We start from the raw sequence: 16,951 nt of genomic DNA, 5'->3' as shown, positions 1-16,951 counted from the left end.
TAACATTACAGTACATTATTCAAATTCCAGGATTACAACATAGAGGAGAAACAGTCTCAAACACTACATATGCAGTATAAGTTACTTTTGTTAATTAATTAATTAATTTTGGCTCTACATTGATTCAATATGTAAAATCTAATTCTCATTTCTGGCATTGTTTCCATTATGGTGGCAGCACTGAGACAGCCTCATGCCTTTGTTGTATTTTTCAGATTATTATGCTATTCAGGGGAATAAACAAATACTTCAGGCCCTGTGGAAAAGAACTTTTTTTCTAATCTGTAATATTGAATTTTAACAACAGGATGATAAGATACCTGCTACTGGTGGCATAATAAATAGTTTCATTTTTGAGTTAGTGCTTGCTAAATCAAACATGATTCCAATTAAATCTTACTGACATACATTTCAACAGGAAAAAGAGTAATAGAGAAATCTTTTTACAGTTTATTATGTTAATCATTATAAATGGCAAGGGGAAAAAAAACAAAAAACTGAAATGCCTTTTTTTATAATGATCCTCAGTACAACAGCACTTTAGCCCAAATAAGGTTAAGTGGTTAAGTTTACCTTCAGATAAATGTCATGGCAACGCTGTTGTATTGGATTGATTGGATAGTTGTTATGATGAAGTAGCCCCTGAGATATTGTGTAATGTTTTAATACGCTTTAAAATCTCTCAGTGAAATCTTCCGACAGTAAGAAGGGATGGTTCACATTTGCTGCAAGTTAAGCTTGTGTAGACTTTCTAAATGTGTTAATGGCCTACTGATGACTAGCCATTAGAAATTGGTTAATGCGTGATTAAAAGGGCAGGGGGAGACACTGAGGCTGCTTTTGTACAGGATTTTTTCTGGTCCTCCACTGTACTGTAAGTGTCTTGTATTAAATGTAGGCCTACTGAACTTACTTCACCCCCGTCAAAAAAAGAGAGGCATTCTTTTTGCATGTATGTATATATATATATATATATATATATATATATATATATATATATATATATATATATATATATATATATACATGCAGTTTCATGGCCGTTGCAGTTTCATGGTGAACTCACACAAAGTACCAACAACAACCTTCAGGACGATAATAATGGACTAAGTAAACATACGGATATGACCTATTTACAAGCAAGAGGGTGAGAAAACGGACGTAGTAATCGCACAGATTACAGATTTGAGGGGAGAAAGTTGATCGCACATGGCAACAAATGTGCAACAGACAATGAATTACGTAAAAGAGATCATTTTATTTACATGTTACTGTATCTCTATGATACTGTAAGTGGTGGTTGATGGATACACGTCAGTGGGCTGCGTGGATTTCAAACAGATTGATGATTTGATTTTGCCAAAGGGACGCGCAGTGAGAGAGAAAAACACCGTGTCATGTGTGCACAGACCTTGACTCCTCGGAGATAGAGCTGTGTGCGGAGGGAGGGGGCGCTGTGTCCCGGCATGTGACGGGGAGGAGGAGAGGGGGCAGCACAGCGAACCACAGCAATGAGCGAGGAGAGAGTCTGGGAGGGATTATCGGCCAACTATGCTTATCTGCATGTAATACGGTAGCCGAGCAAAGATAAAATAAAGAAATAAAGTGTCCACGGTGTCTGCGGTCCGCGGAGCTCAGCGATGTGTCCGCCCGGCCGCCGCTCGGAGGCCTGACTCGGTCTAAGTTTGTGTTAGCTCCTAGCTCCCTCCTGCTGCTGGGGACCGCACACAACTTGTCAACAGCCGATCGATCCGGGACAGGACTCGGGACTGGGCTTTTTTTTTCGGTGTTTGCTGTGTTTTGACCCGTTGGCAGCTTCGCCTCCCGCCCCCACACATCCCCACCGACACAAAAGGCGTGTGGAGCGGCAGCAGCATGGGGAAAGGTAAGCTAACCACCCGGCAGCCCGGCTCCGGTCGGCGGAGGACGGAGGCGGAATGTGGGTCAGCCTGGCTAACAGCTAGTAGTCAGCACTCAAGGTTAGCGCTAACGAGCCGAGCGGCTAACCGACGTCTGCTGCCCCCCCCCGGACACCCGGAGTCCGGCTGGAGCTGCCGGGACATTTCACAGAAATGTTAGCCGAGATTTCCAAGAACCAGTGTGACAGGTTGTCTGCCGGATGAAGTCCGAGCCAGGCTGAGAGCTGGCTGTGAGGAGTTTTCTTTTTTTTTATACTGCGAGGAAAGTGCTCAGACTTCATGCCACTTCTCAGTGTTTATCCTGAAAACACGATTAATCGTCCAGTGTGCGGTGCTGTGTGTTTGTCCGAGAGCAGCGACATTCACGGGCGGATTAATCCACCAGGGGGGCCTCGGGGCAAAAAATGTAACCCCCCCCCCCCCCACCAAAGCCTGATCCCCCACCGGCGATCAACGCTGCCCAGTGTGTACTGTCCCCTTACAGCACACACCATGTATACTGTGTCCCCCCTGACCCTGAGGCAAACAATAATACAGATGTGTGCAAGCTGCAAAGCGAAGTTTCCTTTTTGAGTTGCTGGAGAACAGACCGACATGTTAAAGATGCAGTAATGGCAGAGTTGAGGAGTGTTGTGGTGTAGTCAGGCCTAAGTCTGGTTTTAGTATACTTCTATGTCTAATCAGGAAATTGCAATTTAGCATAGTTCCTGTACACTGAGAATTAATAGCTACTGCTACTGATGTTATATATATTGTCCACCCAGATTAATTCAGTGCTTTAAATTTACTTATGTACAGGACCTGGTGCTTGTCTGTACAGATTGCTTTATGGGATAATCCAGACATGGCTCCACTGTGTGTCTATATCATGTCATAAGCCTATTACTAATAAGGATATTTCCTGACTCCTAAAACACAACCAGTTGTACTGGACTGACGAGGGTTAGAATGCTGAAATAAGCAGATTGTCAAAGATTAGTAAATGCTCTTATTGACTTGCTTAATGCTAAATAGCCATGACGCAAATGATTTCCATCTTACCAGTGTGCTTACATGAAAAGCAGGGAAGCGTTTATAGAGACTGGTCACTGGTATTGGGCTTGTAACTGCTAAAATGCTGGATCTAATACTAAGGTAGTTGATATGTGGACTTTTGGGGCCTGCTAAACTTGTTTTCATTCTTGCTCTTGATATTATGTCCACGTTTAGTGCACATTGCTGATTACATTATTGTATTCTGTTCTTTGATATTAGAGCTATGATGGCAATGTGACAGGAGGGGCGCCGCTGAGTCACCTTCAACAGGAACCATGGAAGGGTTTCATCAAACTGCTACAGAGCAGCATGACGGGGTGAATGGCTACTCTGAGCCCAGATCCCCCCAGGACACTGCCGATGTCAGGTGGACATCAGCGGAAGGAGAGTCCGGAGGTTCAGACAGCTGTGGGGGGACAAGTGTGTCGGAGCTGACTGACCTGCAAGAGTTGAAGGCAAGGGAAAGTGAAGATGAGGAGGACAGGGAGGACAGGGAGGTAGTGCCTGCTTCTGAAGGCCTGAAAGGGGACCAGAAGAAACAAGAGAAAGAGGGTCTGGGTCAGGAGGAGAATAATCATAGTAAGCCAAACAGCAGTGCAGCATCCAATTACACAGGTAAGCCATTTGTTTCAAAATCATACAACTTGGTTGGGAACAAGATGTATATAGACAATAGATGAATATTGAGCCCTCATATTGATGCATTGTGTTTCCACAGATCTGTCCCATACCTCATCGCCTTCATTGTCAGAGCAGCTGCGCCTTGGACGCGAAGAGAGCACAGGGTCTGGGATTAGTGTGGAGTGTAAGGTCTGCGGGGACAAGGCCTCTGGTTTCCACTATGGCGTGCACGCCTGTGAGGGTTGCAAGGTAATGCAGTTTGTGTATCACATCAGGGTAGCTTTGAAAGATCACAAAGTTTCATACTAACAGTTTTCTGGCAATATGAGCTGGTGAAGTGGTTGTACTGTCTCTCACTCAGGGCTTTTTCCGGCGAACTGTACGTATGAAACTGGAATATGAGCGCTGTGAGCGTTCGTGCAAGATTCAGAAGAAGAATCGTAACAAGTGCCAATACTGTCGCTTCCAGAAGTGCCTGTCCTTGGGAATGTCCCATGACGGTGAGAAAGAAAGAACAAGATGAAACCATTTATTTAATTATTGGTTTATTTTTTTATTTTACAAATCTAAGACTTGAATGAAAATGTTATGAATTTATGCATGTTGAGTTTGGAAGAATTATTAAATCTTGAGTAAGAGATCTGCTCATTCTTCAATCGTTTATAATCTCCTTAATGCACAGCACATGGTAAGTTGTAATTGATTTGCGCTGGTCGATGTTTATAAAGTAAAATATGTTCTTGCACCCTCTGAGTTGACAGTTGGTTCTGGAGTCGTAATAAACATTTACAAAAGCAAGTTACTCCTGGAACACCCACTCAGAATAAGACCAATGTGTGTTTATGTTTGCTTAGCGATCCGATATGGACGAATGCCCGAGGCGGAAAGGAAGAAGCTGGTGGCAGGTCTGCTTGCAGAGGAACTGAACCTTGGCAAACCAGGTGGCTCTGACCTGAAGACTTTGGCCAAACAAGTCAACACAGCCTACCAGAAAAACCTCAGTATGACCAAGAAGAGGGCCCGCAGCATCCTGATGGGCAAAACCAGCAGCACCTCGGTATATTCTACTTGTAGAACAACCTGTGTAATAGGTTTTAAAGTTTAAACTAAAAAAAACTATGTAAACTGGTCTTAACTGCTACGGACATTTATTAGAGAGCGATATACATTTTTCCCCCTTTCAGCCATTTGTGATCTACGATGTGGACACACTCTGGAAGGCAGAAAGTGGTTTGGTGTGGAGCCAGTTACTTCCAGGTGCACCACTGACCAAGGAGATCGGGGTCCATGTGTTCTACCGCTGCCAGTGCACTACTGTGGAGACTGTACGAGAGCTCACCGAGTTTGCCAAGTGCATTCCGGGGTTTGTGGACCTCTTCCTTAATGATCAGGTGAGTAACAGTACACTGCAGAGTTGCTTATTGTGCATTTGCTAGTTAAGGTTAAGGTTAGTTAAATATAAAATGTGCCATATGCTTTCTGCAGGTGACTTTGCTGAAATATGGTGTGCATGAGGCTATTTTTGCCATGCTGCCATCTCTCATGAACAAAGATGGACTCTTGGTGGCCAACGGCAAGGGCTTTGTCACCAGGGAGTTCCTGCGCAGCTTAAGAAAGCCTTTTAGTGAGATCATGGAGCCCAAGTTTGAGTTTGCTGTCAAGTTTAATGCGCTGGAGCTGGATGACAGCGACTTGGCTCTTTTTGTTGCTGCCATTATTCTGTGTGGAGGTGAGAAAAGGGTTTTTACAATTTTTTTTTTATTTTTTTTTTATTTGTCTGAAAAAAGTTTTTCAGAACTCAGTTCCATCCAATAGGGCTTCAATGGTATTCAAAGCTTATAAATTTAAATATCGCCTGCTGTAGCCACTAATAGTAGTTTTATTCAATTTTTATCTGATTACAGGTTGCAGTTAAATGAGATAAATTAAAACAGTGACGATGGTTTGTGTATATAGAAAGTTATTGAATCTTTCTTTGTAGCTCTGTAATCAGTAACTACAGACCTTTGACAACAACTCTCTGGATAGCTGGTTATAACAAAAGTAGTAATGCCACTGGCAGGAAGCTCCTTGTCTCATAACCACAATTTTCATCATGTTTTACATCCTATTGTTTGGTATAATTGTGAAATGGGTATCAAATTAAACACTATGTGGAAGGAAAATGGTCTTTAAAAAAGTTAAATTCAGCTTGGTGAACCTAAAGAAACGCTTTGTTTTTGTTTTTTTTTTGTGACTCATTGTGACTTTCTCTTTTCCCCATGTTTTCCTAGATCGTCCTGGGCTAATGAATGTGAAGCAAGTGGAACAGAGTCAGGATAACATCCTCCAGGCCCTAGACCTCCACCTCCAAGCAAACCACTCTGACTCTGTCTACCTCTTCCCAAAGCTGCTGCAGAAGATGGCCGACCTTCGTCAGCTGGTTACTGAGAACGCTCAGCTTGTCCAAAAGATTAAAAAGACGGAGTCTGAGACCTCGCTCCACCCTCTACTACAGGAGATATACAAAGACATGTATTAGTGTTCTTCAGCACAGACTGCTTTTAGCAATACTGTTACAGACTTAATTAACATTTATTATAATAACACTGCATTCAGTACAAGCACTGTTCCACGTTTGGATATGGATTTTAACTTGTGCAGATGAGGGAAAGTCAAGTGGTAGGGCTAACACAATCAGCACAATGTCAGCATTACCTTCAGCACAGAAGTGTGTGTGTCTGCTTGCATGTGCCTGCGGGTGTGATGAGCATCTGGAACCATTTGCTGCAAGTCCAAGTTTCTCACAATGGTCACTTAACAGAGAGAATGATATGTTTTCTCACCAAGGCTGCTCCAATTTCATCCTAATAGCAAAGCTCACCCCAGAGCAGCTTCCAGAGAGAGCCTCTTCTCGCTCACCTCGGCTCTGTGTTTTGCTGTAAAGGGAAAGCATTTCTTGTTTTCTGACACCTATGGCATCAGTGAATTGAGCTTTCAATTTGTACTTTGCAAGAAATTCATATGATGCTGCTCTTTTTGGTAATTGTTCTCAGACTTTGGGTGAAGCTGATGATACATTAATTGGGCTTTGTTTACATGTTTATCATCATCGTTGTCATCATCAATGACTGCTTTCTTTGCCAATTGGTTGATATAACACAAACTGGGCTGGCTCCAGCAGTATAAAGCTCTCAATGCAGCTGTCTGTGCAATACCATTTCCATTTTTCAATAAATGTGGAGATACAAGTTATTTAGGTTCTGTCTTAAAGCCATTTACCCAAGTGGTAATTAAAAGACTATGCTGCATAGATGTAGTTTCTGAAGCTGACACTATGGATACATGACCCATTGAAGTACAAGGGACAGCATTTTTTTCTTTTTTCTTTTTTTTAATCTGTAAATTATCATGAATTTGCCATCTTAAGATTTTCTTAGTTTATTCTCTGTAATTATGTTACTAATTATTTGTAATTGTTGATCATACTTGTAAGGGCAAAACATGAATTACTATTTGTTTTATGTATTAAGCATATGTGTTTTTTCGTATTACATGCTTGCCTATTAGATTAGGTTTTACCAAATATATCATTGAGAATACCAACAATTTTTTTCCAGAATGAGGAATTTGAATTGAACGCCTTAGCAGAATTTACAGAAAAACCAGCATAATGCAAGATGATATCATTTTATATGTTTTGGCAAAATTGGTACATAGAAATCAAGCAACAGCCAGCATCTGGTTTCGTAAGACCTTTCTCGTTTTGTCTTTGATATACCTACCTAGATTACTACCCTGTTTGTGTACTGTGATTTGTTTTGTTAGGAGCAGCACAAAGTGTAACAGCCTGACAATACTGTTGCCATAATTTGCAAGGTTTTCTTTTTCCATGATCTGTAGGCCTTATTTTTTTCACTGTGCTCCTAAATGGACCCCCCCCATACAGCTCCTCTTCTACTCTTATTCTGTCTTGATCCCTATCTACCTCTAATGTATGATCTGTGATTTAATTCTACTGTCTCATCTAGTCTCTGACAATTTTTTATATTATAAGTTTGTTTTGCCCTAATTCCTGCTTATCGATACACACTGCAAATTTGATATTACTGGCTGATGTGGAGGGATAAAACTAGAAAGAACGGCAGGAAAAGTTGATGTAAGCTACCTCTGTGCCTGTAAGTGATGGATTGACTTTTTTTTTCTCACGAAAACGCGAGAACTTGACATTTCTGTCTTAGTCGCATGTAATCTATCTACAGATGTAGTTTAGTTACATCTCACTGATAAACTTTTTGAGAAACGCAGATTTCCTTCACTTTTTTTATTAATATGAGGCAGATTAAGTGTGTAAAAACACATTGCTGCAGGTTACCAGGTCCCCCAGCGCACCCCGTGGTGCGTTCACAGTCGTCTCTCTGACTGACAGACGGGAATTTGGACAACGTTACGTACAAACGTCAACGTCACGTTTCTATTGGCTCGTTGCTAAGTTAATTGGTGAAAGCTACCGGCTGTAAACTATTTAGACGGAGAGATGGACGGCGTCCGGCGGACTGCTCAAAACACATGGAGGATGGATTGGAGCGGAGACGTCTGTAGGTGAGTGGCCGGCGGTGCTCTTCGCGTTTTAAACCCCCGAAGTGGCCACAGAGGCCCAAACAGCTGATCTCTGAGCTGCTTTTAAACGCGGCCGTGCTGCATTCGAATGCAGTCGTTAAGGCGTTAAAAGCAGAACCGACTCAGGTCGAGTCGATCGGCGGCAGTTTGATTTGAAGTCGGACTTTGGCGGTGACGCACCATCTGGCCGGTGCTGAGACTCAGTCAAGTCAAAATAAACTCAGACAAACGCTGAGGCGGCTAGCTTTTTATTGTTGGCAGCTTTTTCAGCGTTTTTGAGTTTTGATTTCCGACAGAGCAAACGTTTATATGAGCATCTTTTAATCCCGTTCAACTGTTCTGCCCTCAAGTTTAAACTCCAACTACGTTTGTTGGTCTGCGGCTGAAAAACCAATAAGACACTAAATACTTGGTGTATTAACAAAAAACAACAAAAAAAAAACAAAACAAAACTGGCTGAGTCAGTACTTAAAACACATATCAGTGCTGCCCCTGCCCTTCTTAAACACTATTTAACACTCAGCTCTAACAGTCATGCAGTTTAGACTGCTTGACTCATTAAGGGACACAAACTATATCTCTAATCTCACTTGAAATTAATAAATGTTTCTATTTTATATCCAGGCATTTCTTAAATGGCTCGTGCAGATTTGGTCCAAGGTGTAACTATCGACATGAATGGCCAGTTATACCATCAGTTCAAGTATGTCGATACTTTCAGAAAGGAGGATGCTGGTATGGTGAACGCTGCAGGTTGGCCGCCCCCCCCCCCCCCCTTTTTTTTTTTTTTTTTGTGTATGATTAAATGAGTATGATGTGCATTAAAAAATCTGAAGGTCATTCAGTGCTTTTCCACTGCTAGGTATGCCCATGTCCTTCAACCTGGAGCTGATGCAGCTGTTATAGGGAGAAGAGGTTCAGTCCCCAATGTCTCTTCATCCAGAGCGGCTTGTGCTCCACCTGACAGAAGAGGGTCGGAGCCTGTGCTTTCACAGGTGGAGCTGATGTCCAGGAGAGAATGCAGCACATCAGATGTGGTGGCTGATCTAGCAGACGCGTCAAACAATCCTGGACAGATCATTGAGGAACAATCGCATGGTATTTATGTTTTCAGGGGTGAAACTGGTGAACTAGAAATTTCCCCTACTTAAATAATTCTTTTTACTGTATTTGTTCCAGATACAGAAACACCTTCGACTACTTCCTTGCAATCAATCCAAAGCTCAGGTGTTGCTCAAGCAGGTGCATGTGATTGTAGAAGTTACCAGGTTGGTATCTCTTTTGTGTTTGGTGGGATCAGGCCACAAGGCTTTGTTGTGAATTCAACTAGACAGAACCCTGGAGGCTGATTCCAAAGCTTTTATGCTCAGCAGATGTCTTCAGCTGAAACAATGGAGGATGGGGCTGCAGCTGCTTCCTCGAGCACCCATGGGGAAGTAGAAGAAATGGATGCCTTGCTCCAGAGTAAAAACGTGACATGTGGAATCTGTATGGACAAGGTGTATGAAAAGACAGATCCAAGACATCATGTCTTTGGAATCTTGCCAAACTGCAATCACTCCTTCTGTTTACAATGCATCATGACCTGGAGGAAAACAAAAGACCTCGGGCTGGATGTGGTGAAGTAGGTTTCACTGGTATTTGGCCATTTAATTTCAGCCACAGACACTACATAAAAGCTCTGGCATGATGACACTGTTGTATTATTCCTCCTCAGGACCTGTCCGCAGTGCCGAGCAAGGTCTGCCTTTTATGTGCCAAACAAATACTGGGTTGAAGGACAAGCAAAGGAAAGTGTAATTGCTGCCTTCAAAGAGAAATGCAGGTATGGTGAGATTCTGTTTTTATAGCAACACTGATTGCTGGTAAGAGCATTTGCATCAGCAGTTCACAAGTTCAGTCTTTTCTCTAATGTAATTCTATACTTTCCACCTTTTTTCTAAACTGTACAAATATTGCAAGCACCAATGTCCCTATTAAGGTATTCCTTAGTACTTTTTTTTTTTTTTTTTCCTACTTTGAGACTACTGTGATGCTTGTTACAAAGATTGTTGCTATTAATTGAGCAGCATTTCAGCACTTTGTTTTTTTTTTAAATATATGCATGTTAATATTTACTGTATGGTGACATTTGTAAACAGTGATTTTCCAAGTTATCTAAACAATATTTGGGTGTACCTGTTTTTTCTAAATTAAAAGTACAGTGCATAGTTGCGGTCAATCAAGACGGAATTCTTATCATTGGGTTGAAGGCACCAGAAAAATCCTTGTTTTGTTTAATTATAGTAAGAAAAGCTGCAGTTACTATGCACGACACAGATGTTGTCCCTTCAAAAAAGAGTGCCTTTATCGACATGATAAACCCAGACGTCGCAGATCGTTTCCGGTAAATATCCTCTACCAACAAAGTGCAACAGCATGAATGAATCTTGCCATGTGAGACATTTACTTTTCTGTTCACTTCTTTCCTGATTGCAGTATTTTACAGAAGATGAAGATGACTACGATGGTGCAGATCTGATAAATTTTTTCATAGCCATGACCTTTCTGGGTGACGAAGATGATGAAGATGACAATTTTGACTTCCGTTTTTACCTCTCTGAGCAATATGGTTTCTGAACTTTTTCATTCTTTTGGTCAGTGCCTGAAACCACTGAATGGGGTTTCAACCATGTGTAATTGTTTGTTCCTAGGACAACATATTGCCATCCTTCACCTGTTGTATTGAAAGCAACTTTTGAGTAGCTGAGATCAGGGTCAAGGTTGTGAAGCGTGAAGCATGCACCACAGATGTCAAGTATGTTGATCAGACTACAGGAGATTGTGTAGAAGAAGTTGCCAGTAAATTTGCCCTTGACAGTCTGGTTGGAAATGAGAATGTTTACACTTGGCTCTCCATGACATGTGCTTTGTTGCCCCAACTTTAGATCAAAGCTTCCTAAATAGAAATTCAAGATTTCTCCTACCTCCTAATGGTTTTGTGTCAAATCAGCCTCCTAGTAAGGGTTTATTACTCTTACATGGCCATGATGTGTCAAACTTGTTGCAGAGTGCTATTTCCCCTTAACTTCTGAGTTAATAAGTGATCCTTTGACTCCTGCCAGCAGTTTGCATCAGTCTGAATTTTTAAAGTGTTGTTGGGGTGGTAGTTTTAATTGTCTAAAGATAAAGCTTACTGTACCTTATGTCTACCACTGGTCATGACACCTGTTTTCCCAGTATTGGCAAGAATTGAAATGTTACGATTTTATTTCTTTTTTTTTAAACAAGTTGTACTTGTACACAGAAAATAAAACATTGCTTGGCACGTTGTCTCACTGAGGAAGTGTGTTGTGGGCTTTATTGACATTGTAACTGATTAAACGGCTGAGTTTGAGAAGCCACAGTCTGACCCGATCATTAGGCGGCGCTGTGGCGCACACACTCAGTCATGTTCCCGCGAAGAAGAGACATCCACCAGCCCGAGAGGAGGCGGCAGGAGCGAAAGGATGAATCTGCACCGGTTTGACAGCCAGTCCAAGCTGCTGGTCCGGTGCCTGTCGTCCGGAGTGTCCGGAGCCCTCAGAGCGCTGCAGGTCTTTCACAGGCAGCAGCGGGCAAACCCGGACATGTCGCTGTGTAACTTTATAGAGACGCTGTGCGGGGAGGAGGTGAGCTGTCCGGAGCCTGCAGGCCGGACAGTCAGCGTGTGAGTACCAACCAGCAGCCGGGGGGGGGCACAGCGGAGACCGAAGTAACATGTACTGCCGTCTGACTCAGGCTCACGCTGCCCGAAACGCTTACCATACCAGGGCCACCATGGACGATAGCTCAGTGACTCTGGACTCAGCACTTCCTGCTGTGTGTGTGAAGAAATCCCAACAGCAGCCAATCACAGACCGGGAGGGAAGGCAGGGAGCCTCCTGATTGGCTGTTCAGCATTCGAGGATATGAAATCCTCTCGTGTTAGCAGCTGCAGACTTTTTAAAATAATGGGGGGTTATTGAGTCCAAATGCGTTCCTGTGATTTAGTGAGCAAGAGTGCAACATAATTTCCTTCAGGATAAATGAAATATATACCTGTCATATTTCTAATGTATGGAAAAATACAGATGGAGGTTGCTGACACCCCACACTAAGGTCGCAGTCCAAACATGTCTAGGTTGTACGGACTCTAAATTGTACGTTGTGTGAGTGATGACTGGGTTACAGATGGGATGGGTGATATGGAATATCTAATAACACGCTGCCCTCCACAGAGACTAAAGACTAGACTGGACCCTTCCAGAGATTAGAGACTACACTGGATCCCTCCACAGACCGCACCCCCCCCCCCCAGAGACTAGCGACTGGACTGGAATCTCAGCCTGTGGCGTGCATACGCAGGGAACAAAGCACGAATCACCCACTGAGATGACTTGTTACTCCTGAGTCATACAAAACATTACTTCAAAATGAATGAATTGTTCAGGAACGACACATGGGCCGCCTGTGTGTGTGTGTGCGCCACCTATGTAACCTATCCTAGTCTGTGCCAATGCCTTACACCCATTTTTTCCTCTTTTACTCTAGTGTTCCTCTGGTGTGCCTGTTTCCTGCATCATTCAAGCACAATCTGCTGTCCTTCATCTATCTGGTGCACTCAATTCTTCCTCAGACGTCTGTCCTTCATCTGCTCAAATGTCTCAGCCAGGACCCTCATCCAAATCCCTGGGTCACTGCTCTGAGTACACAGTTGAAGAGAAGCCTGGGGACACCCAGTGAGGAGTCTCTCTGCACTCCACAATGCAGCCAGAGACTGAAGGAGCTCTCACAGCATTTAGATGGTTTTGATGAAGTGGGAGGATGGAACAAGTGCCTCAGTGGTTGTCCAAAAGTATCTGAATCTCAGAGTGCATTCATTTTATCAGAGCAGGGTACGCAAAGAAAAAGGAAAGGATGTTTTGACACTCAGGACTCTGAAGGAAATGAAGAAACAGGACAGCAGAGTAAACGCATAAAGATTGATATCGGTGGAAGTGAATGTGTTGATGCAGAAGAACAGACTGTAAATGAGCAAATGTCAGGAACATTAGAGAGAGATGATCCAGCAAAAACTCCTGCTGAAGAAGTGCAGCCAGCAGCAAACACTGCATCTGATTCCCTTCCTGAGCCAATAAAGGTAGAGACTTCTAAGGAAGCGCAAGCTTTGACTCTCATGTTTACAGTGAAATTTATCTTCAATTTTTACAATGTTACAGATTTTTTTGCTTGTAGGAACACTGCACTGTCACATCAAGTCTACTAATAGGGCAGATATATTTGCCTTGCTCACACAGGCTAAAGTTCAATTAACAGCTCTGGTCTATATTTTCTAGGTCGCTGCACTTCTATTAAAAGAATTACTGGAATGTCAGACAGAGGTAAGAAAAAAATTAAGTTTTTCTTTTACCTGGCACGCTGATATTTATTATTATTGTAATCATTATTTATTGACCTGTTTGCAGTGGGACCAGAGCTCCACAGATGTGTTCAAGGTCCTGAATAACTGTGACCCCGCCCAAGTATGTACTCAAAATTTTATAGCAAGTTTTTGATACATTACTCCCTTTCCTCTACATTAACAGCTATGTCTATTGCGTGATATCTTTAAGTGTGTGGTAATTTATTCAGTTTACAATTTATACAGTATATTGGGACATGGTATTTCATTTCAGTGAAGATACTTCAATGCAAGAAGTAAAGTTGAGAAACTACAAGAAATGTAATTAGGTACAGGCCTCATTGTGCTATACAGCTTCACTTTACCAGTCAGGAAGCTTTTCTAACCCATTCATATTATATATTTGCTGACTGGTGTGCTGTGGTGAGACAAATCCCTGTTCTCTGGCTCTTGTGTTTAGGTGGATGTGTTATGCAACATGCTGAATTTGTCTGATTTGCCAGAACAAACTCTTCCCAAACTATGCAGCAGTGTCCTTGCTATCTCTCCTGACCTCAGCTACACCACAGCAGTAACACTCATTAAGAGTCTCCTGCTGAAGAAGGTACAAAAATGGATGTTCAAGACATGCAAAATATGCTGCTGTCTTTAAAGCTTATAGGATATCCTATAACCTACATGTGCAGGTCCTGTCCCTGTCAGAACCAGCTTCAAGGTGCCTGGTTACTGCAGTAGCCTCACTGTGTGGCCACTATCCCAGACCAGTGTGCCATGCTGTAATTGAACCAGTTTTAATGGAGAAGAACATAGGTAAGGAAATGGCTGGCGTATGGTTGAGTCAATGAGTCATTTATTTACAGTTTGTTGGAGCGAGATCAGAGTCAATCAGTGATAGACATCCTGAAGCTGGTGTGGATTCAGTGTCCTGAAGTGAACATAAACAACACAAATGCTTTGATGTTATTGAGTATTGAGCCAGATAGGTTTACCCAGTCCTTGGCCTAACATTAATTGATCTATTTTGGACTTTGTTTGTTTTTCAGGGGATCCACAAGCTGAGCTGCTGAACAGGCTGATAGTGGGCAGCCTGGATTCTCACTACAGACAACTGCTTCTTCAGTAAGATTAAAAAGTCAAAATTGTATAACAGTAGCTAGTCAAGTAAGCACAAATCAAATGTATTTATACATCACCCAAGTTATAACAGCACCTAATAATTTGGGGCTCTGATTTCTATTAGCTGATACAGTTTATTTTTCTTTCAGAATGACATTCAAAATCACATGGACTGAGCCAGTGCTCTCCATCATCCACAGCTTGCTAGACTCCAAGGTTTTCTAAATGTTTATTTACGTGAAATGACATAGGCTGTATATACAAAGCTTTTCAATAATCATAATTCATTTGCCTGTTTTTTGTTTTTGCAGCCTGACTTGAAAGAAGAAGTCTTTGCACAATTCACTGAACAGCTTGTCAGCCAAGGTCCTCAATTGAATAAGTCAGTGAAATTTGCAAAAATGATGCTTACAGTCCTCACCAAATATGGCAGCCATGTGAGTCTGTGAATGTAAATCATGCAGGCTGAACATTGGATGAAACTGTATTTATAAACCTTTTTTGTATTTGTATTAATTTCTAGTTCTCTTTTTTTTTTTTTCAAGGTGACTGCTGTTCACAAATCTTCCTTGTCCAGTTGCCTGATGTTAAATGAGACTTTCCTGAAAAAGTCTCTTCAAGCAGCTTTGAAAAGAATTGCACACACATGAAATGTCAACAAAGTTTGTATGCCACCTTTCACTTAATGAATGCTTCACAGGGGGCATCATGGTACGGGCAAAATTATAACTTGATATCTGTTGTCAAGTCATTTAATAAATGTTCATTTGAAACTCAAATTTTCTATCCATGAATTTTTTTCCTATTAAATGCATGCCACCAAACCAGTTTGAATAGGTTCTTGTCTGATTTTTGGTGTTATCTGAGACCTCTGACCAAGAAACGCTCCTCAGCCCACTAGTTAGAAACTGACGAATATTCCCTATTTTGAAAATTCACTACAGTTGAATTTTCAAAATAGGAGCAGCATACATGAATATCACATGTGCTGTATAATCATTGAGCATGTGATAATATTAACAGAATTAATTAAATCAAAAGTTTTTTTTCACATTTGTACATAATTTTTTTATTAGTATACATAGTAGTCTAGTCTCTCGTCTGTACAGAACATATTTTATATGGACACAATAAACAGTCAGACTCCGGGGGGTCTGTGGGGGTCCGGTCTCTGCTGGTTGTGCTGTGTGTTACCTTGATTAATAGACTGTCCTGTGTGCTACATGTCTAGTTCCTCCTCTGCCTCCTTTTATGATTGTACTTCTTGTCATAGATTCAGGATGACGGCAAAAATGGAGGCGAGAATTAGTGAGTTAGAGTCGCGGCTCTGCACTTTAGCTAGCTCAGCTTATGCTAGTGTAGCTAGCTATATAGCTAAGTCTTTCTCCTTAGCTTGGCACATTGATGCTGGTAACCATGGTAACTAACAGTCCGGGTTAAGAGGTGAAGCGGAGTAGTTGAACACATGGACCGGATTTATTCAGCTCTTTACTTCAGCATCACAACACAGGACTTTTAGGAGTTTCATCACACAGACTTAAAGCTTACAGCGGCTACAGCTGCCGTTACTTCTCACACCGTTCACACGCTTCTCTGCAAACGTACGCACAACACAACATGGCTACGTGCTGACTACGTCATGCATTACCCAGAAGCCCACCTGCTTAAAGGGGAATGCTTAGGCCGGTCTCACTGCTGCGGCCATGGGACAAGTGAACGACAGACTCGGGACAGAAGACCCTGAGTCGGATCCCCTAAAGTGGAGCTGTTTTAGCACAATATCTCATGTGCCACAAGTATCAACATGCATTTCAATATAGTTCCCCATTGCTGAGCCTATTTTCTGTTTGTAAACCTTTCACCATCTAATCTCTACAAAAATGAGCTGTGTGTCTGTCATGTTGGAAGTAAAGCACATTGCAGTGTAAAAGTGAAGTAGCATGTCTCTGGATGTCTTATTGTTTGTTGTGTGAGTGATGCATGTGAGTAAATTTCCCTCAGGATAAATGAAGTAGATATCTTTTATATAAATCATATTTTTAATAAAAAGAAGTCAATAATATTTCTTTTTCCCAGTTCGGGATGTAAAACAAATACAGATGGAGGATGCTGATCTACCGATTTTTGTAGTAGTTAGCGGTGCCGACGCAATAAGGAGGTCGCGGATTCAATGCCTTGTAGGGGCAGATGGTCAATTGGTGAAGAGTGACTGGGCTACAGCAAGGAGAAAAGAGACCAGACCAGAGAGACTCAGTTCGAT

General features: G+C 42.1%; 3 protein-coding genes across 4 annotated transcripts; all 3 read left to right on the top strand.

Moving 5' to 3' along the window:
• Positions 1–1,468: 1,468 nt before the first annotated feature.
• ppardb (peroxisome proliferator-activated receptor delta b) lies at positions 1,469–7,855 on the top strand. Its single transcript, XM_029506954.1, has 8 exons — positions 1,469–1,885; positions 3,174–3,569; positions 3,673–3,824; positions 3,937–4,075; positions 4,430–4,632; positions 4,760–4,966; positions 5,061–5,304; positions 5,849–7,855. Exons 2-8 carry the CDS (start codon positions 3,230–3,232, stop codon positions 6,094–6,096), a joined length of 1,533 nt encoding a protein of 510 aa, XP_029362814.1. The 5' UTR covers positions 1,469–1,885; positions 3,174–3,229; the 3' UTR covers positions 6,097–7,855.
• Positions 7,856–8,091: 236 nt separating this feature from the next.
• On the top strand, positions 8,092–11,154 carry mkrn4 (makorin, ring finger protein, 4). The gene is made up of 8 exons (XM_029505439.1): positions 8,092–8,156; positions 8,799–8,927; positions 9,037–9,272; positions 9,354–9,442; positions 9,545–9,798; positions 9,892–9,999; positions 10,461–10,560; positions 10,653–11,154. Exons 1-8 carry the CDS (start codon positions 8,092–8,094, stop codon positions 10,791–10,793), a joined length of 1,122 nt encoding a protein of 373 aa, XP_029361299.1. The 3' UTR covers positions 10,794–11,154.
• A 463-nt stretch (positions 11,155–11,617) lies between these two features.
• On the top strand, positions 11,618–15,463 carry fance (FA complementation group E). 2 transcript variants are annotated; one of them, XM_029506734.1, is made up of 10 exons: positions 11,618–11,862; positions 12,726–13,314; positions 13,511–13,555; positions 13,640–13,696; positions 14,036–14,179; positions 14,262–14,385; positions 14,619–14,694; positions 14,841–14,907; positions 15,003–15,128; positions 15,237–15,463. In XM_029506734.1, exons 1-10 carry the CDS (start codon positions 11,663–11,665, stop codon positions 15,339–15,341), a joined length of 1,533 nt encoding a protein of 510 aa, XP_029362594.1. In that variant the 5' UTR covers positions 11,618–11,662; the 3' UTR covers positions 15,342–15,463. The 2 variants fall into 2 exon arrangements, 1 of the variants encoding a protein (XP_029362594.1); XR_003840925.1 differs by lacking the exon at positions 14,841–14,907 and having other exon boundaries at positions 15,237–15,259.
• The last annotated feature ends 1,488 nt before the right edge of the window (positions 15,464–16,951 follow it).

This window comes from Echeneis naucrates, chromosome 7 (assembly GCF_900963305.1).
Source record: "Echeneis naucrates chromosome 7, fEcheNa1.1, whole genome shotgun sequence".
In the NCBI taxonomy this organism is placed as follows: domain Eukaryota; kingdom Metazoa; phylum Chordata; class Actinopteri; order Carangiformes; family Echeneidae; genus Echeneis; species Echeneis naucrates.
This window is presented reverse-complemented; position numbering and strand designations above follow the sequence as displayed.